Raw genomic sequence first — 7,630 nt, 5'->3', positions numbered from 1 at the left:
TATATATAATATATATTTATATATTGCAATATGAAAATATTGTGACATTTTTTAAATTGTATAAGGAATGATCATAGAGAAAATACAAGAGTAGTACATTTCATTAGAGAATGTGATGTAAATAAATTATATATTAATCATGATGTTAATAATAAATAATTATCATTGTTTATCTATTTCTTGTAAAAATATTATTTACATATCACTTTTTATCATTTGTTAATGTATAAATTCAAGAGTATTATACATAGAAAGACGTGCTAAAAATAAATTTATTGAGTATAAAAAATAGTTCGCTTTCGCGCTGTTCTAAAATCTGGATGATTTATGATTCGAAATTCGTGGTCCTGCGATTTACGGTTCAATGATATCTTGCAAAAGACCTGCGCCCGTGAATGTGTGACACATAAGTAGGTGATGTAGGACGCGGTTAACAGTTGGCTTCACAAAGGCATAAAGTGTAGTGTAGTAGAATAGAGCGGAGCGGTGCGGTACTGCAGTCGGCCGGTCGGCGGCGACAGTGACGGGAGCAGCGTCGTGCAGTGAGGTTGAGCGTGTTTTATTTCTTCGGGGAAGAACGATCGGCAGCTTTCGTTCGACGTTCACACCGTCACACGGCGATTCCCAGCTGGATCGCGCACTCCGTTCCGAGATACGAAAGTTTCTCGCGGAATTTTTCTGTTTTCGGAAGACTGGTGAAAAAAAATGCTTTTCGTCATTGGCACGCACGCTAGACACTGAACACCAAGACACTGTCTTTTTCACTATCGACTTGTTCCTCAGTTCCGATTCCTGACGAAGGAGAGCGAGTCTCAGCACGTAAGTTTCAGCACGCTGAGCCCGGAACATTGGAGAACTAAATGCGCGTCCTTCGGCGATTCAGGTTTGTCAAATCTGTTTCAAGGGCGCGCGATTTTTCCCAAGCAAGAATTTTAAATGACTTTCGCCCGGCCATCTCGTTCTGTTTAGATTTACGATTCTCTTTTTTTTTCGAGTGAGTCAGAGAGAAAAATCTTTCTTAAATTAACCATTTCTGTATAATATTCCTGTATAATATTTTTTGTTATAATGATATAATGATATTTACTTCTTCAGTTCGCCAACTTTCAAGTTGGCCATTTGATCACTACTTTAATTTTTTTCTAGTTATATCTGGTTTATATCTAATTATCTTCTTATAAGCAGCTCCTACGAGTTATATCAAAATAAAATTAGAAATTTAGAATTGTTTCCTATATATTTTTTTTTAAATTAGAATATTTCTTTTACTGTAATGACCTTGTGTTTACTTGTTAGTTTATCAACTTCGAAATTAGCCTATGCGATTAGACGACGTATGCGATTAGACGAAGTGCTCTTGTTGCGACGTAAGCGTTCGTGATTTCCGCGCAAAAAAGAAAGAGACAAAAGAAGAAACGGTTATCAATTCAATAATAGCTCGTTTCAATTTATGCTTGAATCGGTAGTCCAATAGCATACTGTGAATAATCAACGCTGTTCGCAATGGCAGAGCACAAGATCGCTAGGAATTAATATCGAATTCATTACTCGCATTACACCAAATTAGTGCATACTAAAAACTGTTTTATATAAATTTAGTAAAATTAAATGGAAAAGGATATAAATATTTTGAGCAATTAAATAGCTAATAATATTGTCACGTTATTTAACAGACTATACATATATTCATTTTCAAATTTGATTAAATTATAATAAACAAGACATTATTAGAAACAAGACCGTTATAAATCAATTAAGAGAATCACTTATAATCAAAATTGGTATAATACATCTATATTTATTTGAATAAATTTATCGGATATATGATTGTGTGCCAATTATTTTTCATACCTGCAACGCAATTAATGATAATTAATTATGCCAGTGCATTTAAATATACTTGCATTAATCCAGAGTAATACGAGTGACTAAATTCATTATATAAGTATTGCTTTCAAAGTGTCGAAAATATGTGAGATACGTTTCTTTTTTTCTGAGACATCTGAGGCATATCCGCGCGGAATGTATCCTTCGCTATTTCAACAATCTGTTTTCGAACGACTATGCATGTATCTTTATCTCGCAATATGATTCGATGTTCCGTTGAGATAACTTGCTTGTTAGCATAAAATGAAAATGTGTCGAGTCATTTATCGTCTAAGTACATGCCATAGTAATGTTATGCAAAGAGCAAATTTATTTATTCTAATTATTTATATGAGATTTATTTATATGAGATTGTTCGATTTTATCAACACAATTATGTATATATGCTAGCGATTATGTTGTTTCTATATCTTTCTCATTTTTATACAGTGGAAACTTGTCATTAAATAAAAATACATATAGCAATCATACATATATAATCATTAATCAGAAGAAAGTATCTGAGCTGCTGCAGGAAGTATGGCAATGATATTATATCGTTTGAATAATATTTTATCAATCTAGTGACTTTAACGGTTAAATTTGACATTGACGATGGACAGAGGAAAACGGCAGAAGTTATTATAATTGCAAGGTTATCACAGATCTGGAAAACCGGGAAAAGTCATGGAAATTTACAATTGATTATGGAAAAGTCGGGAAAAATTATAAAAGAATCTAGAGTTTTTTTTAGAGCTTCGCTCAATTTTTTAAAAATGCTTTTATTCCAAATGTTATAATTTTTTAAATAATGTATCTAACATTTAAGTCAAATGATTATTTTAGTCAGTATTGCAAACTATATATTAGGCCATGCATCAATCATTATGTTAAATGAAATGTAACTATTATTTTTTTAGATGTAGAAATTAAACATTATAATATCAAGTTTATTTTTTTTTTGTTTTAATTTCCATACAGTTTAATACGAAACTTAATTTACTTTAATTAAACAAATTTGTTTACAATTAGATATATATTAAAAGAAACATATTAAAAGATACATATTTTATTAAATATATTTTTTATTTCAAATTGTAAAATTAAAATTTATATTTTATTCGATATTTTTATTTAATCATTTTTTTCCGTTATAATTGCATTCTTTTTTCTAATATTTACTTATTTTTTGTTGGATTGAATTTGCATCCAAAATTTCATTATGCTGGTAAGCTTCTAAATGTTAAAATTTACATATTTGATATTGGTCATAGAAAATTTTTCATTATTATCTCGAAAACCTGGAAAAATCAAAAAATTTTAAAATTTATTTTCTTTGGCATTCTTGAACTATAAATTTATAATTGATAATTGTTTTATTAGATTTGACAGGCATTAAACGAAATCATTTGAGGAGCAGACTTCCAAAATTTTATCCAAAATTTCATTTTTTAAGTTAGAGATAGTGTTAAGTATAGTGTTCAGTGTTGAAAGATTCATATAGTAAGGTACTTTATGATGTTCTGAAAGCATTTTATGTCATCATCAGTTTATGTGCTAAAAAAGATATAGACATTCGAAGTGCATTATGTCCTTTAACTAGAGACAAATTGTTATTTTCTGTAAGGCGCGTGATTTCCTTGCGACTTTCTTTTTCGTTTTCTGAAAATTATAAATTTTGGACAAAACATTTGAAAGTCTGCTCTTCAATTATCACGTTCTAATTGTCAAATTTATTTATTAGAAAATTAGATATGATAAAATTTTAAATTGACTCTTAGGGTCATTTTAACATTCGTAATCGACCAATTAGTTCATTGGAATTGATTAATCGCAATTAATTTGCGATTGACTAATTCCAATGGACTAATCGGTCGATTACGTTTGATAAAGTGATCTTAAATAAACAACATAACTATTACTAGGTTAGGTCTACCGTTACTAGATTAGGTATTCTACCAATGTAAGATTAATTTTAATCTTAGTTCAATTTATTCTTTATCTTTTTTAAAAATTAAAAAAACGAATAGTAAGTTAAAATTAATCTCACCGAAATTAAAATTAATCTTACATGATGGAACCAGCCTTAGTGTCATATTTTCTCAGTTAAAACTCATTAATTGAGTTATATTAATAGCAAATTTAGCAATAAATTCCATTCCGTGTAATGTATTTCACATCCCATGCTATCCCATCACATCCAGATCCTGCTGAATCCTCGTGACACGTCCGCATCGAACAACGAAGTTCAACAAAAATTTGAACTTACGATTTTGAAAAATGGCAGAAAAGAAGAAAGGTAAAAAAATAAAGAAACAGGAGGGGAAGAAGATTGTGGATGAGTATCAATTACGTAGAGACCTGAGGGAGCAGACAAAGATGACAAAGTCCGCAGACTTGATGCAGAAAACTGTGATGCCTACGCAAGTCGAGCCACAATACTCCGAGGATATTAGGATCGGTGGTATAGAAGGGTGAGTTTCTCTTTCTCTTAATCATGTTTAATTAATTCAATTAATTAAATCTTCTTATGTGTGCACTCCTATAATAAAGAGAAATTCTGTTAAATTCTCGAAACAATTCAAATTATGATTATATACATATAAGCAAAATAATGTAAATATTAATATATTGCATTATTTTATGAGCTATAGCAAGCACGATGAAACATGCAAGATTATCGAAAGTTATCGGAAACATGAGATATTGGAACGCGTTATGTCACTTTTATGAAATGTATTATGTCATACTCTGTCACTTCTTGTTTTCTAAAAAATTTTCTTAAAATTAAAAAATCAACAACATTTCCCGGGAATCCGAGAAAATCCGGATGATAAAAATTTTATGAATTATATATCTCATTTTTGTTTCGTCTGCGATTTTATCTGTCAAACTCAAATCATGGCAATCGATAACTACTGTCAATCCAAGAATTATTGTTAATCGATAATTATTAAATATACGATATACGTATACAGTTCGAATATTCCCTTTGCTTATTTTGCAATGCTCTTAGCATTGTTTCGCAATGTTTGTTCTTGCTTTTATTGTAATATTTCTATTGTAATATTTATCTTATCATAACGCAGTTACGAAGATTTAAGGCAGCAATTTTGGTTTCATTGAGGAAGAAAAACACAAATATTCGTACTGTAATTCACAAAACTGTTATTGTGTAAATAATTAAAAAAATATTCGGATTCATTTTTTAAATACGAAGCGAGATGAACAAATGTTTCACAAATCACTATAATTGGGAAACTATAAAAAAAAAGGAGCTAAATTTCATACGATTAAAACTTGAAAAACACGAAATACATTCTACATCTTATCGCGTAATAATATTTCTGAATCGGAAGTGGCTGTAATAATTTAAACGAATAATATCTGATATTATTCGTTTTCTCTCTCTTTCTTTCTAGAAACATTAATACTTTAATATTTATCATTTTATATTAGGTGTAGTAAAAAGAAATTCATTATTTTTGCATGAAATTGAATGGAAAAATAATGGATTTCTTTTTATTATACCTAATAATTATATAATATTAATAATTTTTTTATTCAGGATATTGAATGATTTTTATAATCATTGTAGAGAAAAAGAGAGAGATATAGGATATTTGATACAGATAATAGCAATCAACGTTCATTAAGCCGAGCTTAATTATACAGGTCATGCATATCTCTCGCTGAGTGGATATGTTGATAAGTATCTTTATTTGTTAAGAAAAAGAAAATAATCACTAAATAAGAGACAATACAACTGATTATGTAATTGGTTGTGTCATACATACAAAGTGATCCAACAAAAAGAAGAAAAATTTAGATACATAATATTCACGGAATTCAAGAAATATTTAAGAAGAAATAGTTAAGATCCATGTAATTAATCAATACTTTGCTCCTATTAATCATCAATTAATTAACTTTCAGAGGTGCTACACGCTCCATACTCATAATACTCAATGGAAAAGGTGCGAAGCTAACAGAAGTTAAAGGACCACACACTAATCATTGGGTGACTAAAAAAGATATACAAATGGTTTATCTTTAAAGTGTTACGTGAATCAAGAGGAAAATTTCAACAAGATTTTTGAAATTAAGCAGCACTTTAAGTCTGCAGCACTTTAAAAATAAACAATTCAAATAATTACAAAAATATTTTGCCTGCTGGAGAAAGTAATCACAAAAGAGTGTAAAAATTTGGTTTATTTTTAGGTAATTGGAAAAGATGAGACAGCTGCCAGACTCAGCGCGATGATAGAGAGGGGTAAACATATGCTAGGTATACCGGAAAATGTTCCTTTAGATTGCGTAGTGAGTAGAAATTGAGTATTTTTATCATTAATAACATATAATTACATGTATTATGCACGCACGCACGCACGCACGCACGCACGCACGCACGCACGCACGCACGCACGCACGTACGCATAATTACTTATAATATTATAACTGCAAAACATAATTAATAATAATCATAAACATAATTAACAAAATAATAATCATAAATAACAATAACAAACATAACATTAACAAATGACACATAAATATATAAAATTATTTTGAAATAAACAGTCTAACATATTCTGTGGTACCCAAATTTCGAATTTTCGATTAAATGGAATCAACTTTGATTTTCGATAGAAAGAATTCATTTAGGGATTTTTTTCATCAATAGGCACTTACTTTAAGCGGTTGCGAAGAGGAGACCATCAATCGTCAGATTGTGGAAACTTTGTTGGAAAAATATCCGCAGTCTGCCAAAGATTATGTGATTAGTTCAGATACTCTTGGTAGCCTTAGGACTGGTTTGGAATCCGGTGGAATCGTGTTGATCGCTGGAACTGGCAGCAATGCTTTACTCATCAATCCGGACGGGAAGATTCACAATTGTGGCGGATGGGGACATATAATGGGCGACGAAGGAGGAGGTACACATTGTTTACCATAAAAGAACATAATAAATGAAAAAGTTGGTTTCAGTATTAGTTCAAAATGTTCAAAATCTTTATTAGATTTTGAATAAATAAATGGATAGAAGAAAAATAAATAGAAAAATAAATAGTAGACTAGTTTTAGAATCCTTAATTTTATCTTGTGAGAGAGAGAGAGAGAGAGAGAGAGAGAGAGAGAGAGAGAGAGAAATAAAATTCGTAAATATTTTATTCTTTTAATTGACAATGATCTAAATTCTCATTTAAATAAATATTCCTTCAATAATTTACATTTAAATTATTGACACTAGTTACTATTAATTATTTTCTTTTGCTTGTTTAAGCTTACTGGATCGCCTATCGTGCCTGTAAATATGTATTCGATGATATTGATGAATTCATTGAAGCACCAGAATCAATAAGTTATGTTTGGCCGGCAATGAAAAGTTATTTCAATGTGACTGATAGGCGCAGTATATTACGATATGTGTATGCAAACTTTGACAAAAGCTTTATTGCCGGTTTTGCCAAGGAAATTGCAATCGGCTGCGAGAAGGGCGATCCATTGTGCCTGAAAATCTTTGAGGAAGCTGGACAACTTCTGGCGAAGCATATTAACGCCGTTTCGAAGAAGGCGCATAACGTTAGTATCTTTAAAAAACAAAATGATTTAAATAATAAGAATATTATTTTAGACTGTACATGTGAAAACACAATCAATAACTAGAAATTAAATGCGATATAACGATTAAAGCAGGATCTGCGATGCTTAAATAATTCAATGTAACTTATATATATATATATATATATATATATACATGTAA

General features: G+C 30.1%; 1 protein-coding gene across 2 annotated transcripts in view; it reads left to right on the top strand.

Moving 5' to 3' along the window:
• Window positions 1–519: 519 nt before the first annotated feature.
• The window catches only part of LOC108684490 (N-acetyl-D-glucosamine kinase), an 8,704-nt gene continuing 1,593 nt past the window's right edge, over window positions 520–7,630 (top strand). Inside the window, exons 1-6 of one of the 2 annotated variants that reach the window (XM_018188836.1) lie at window positions 520–819; window positions 4,071–4,340; window positions 5,803–5,887; window positions 6,088–6,186; window positions 6,551–6,803; window positions 7,151–7,449. In XM_018188836.1, the coding sequence (XP_018044325.1) occupies window positions 4,147–4,340; window positions 5,803–5,887; window positions 6,088–6,186; window positions 6,551–6,803; window positions 7,151–7,449 (930 nt within the window). In that variant the 5' untranslated portion in view covers window positions 520–819; window positions 4,071–4,146. Of the gene's footprint in view, window positions 820–3,929; window positions 4,341–5,802; window positions 5,888–6,087; window positions 6,187–6,550; window positions 6,804–7,150; window positions 7,450–7,630 lie in introns of those variants that run through there. The other variant, XM_018188837.1, reaches the window with a different exon arrangement.

Source organism: Atta colombica, unplaced genomic scaffold (genome assembly GCF_001594045.1).
Source record: "Atta colombica isolate Treedump-2 unplaced genomic scaffold, Acol1.0 scaffold135, whole genome shotgun sequence".
In the NCBI taxonomy this organism is placed as follows: domain Eukaryota; kingdom Metazoa; phylum Arthropoda; class Insecta; order Hymenoptera; family Formicidae; genus Atta; species Atta colombica.
Note: the sequence above shows the minus strand (reverse complement) of the source record. Positions and strands in the feature narration are given on the sequence as shown.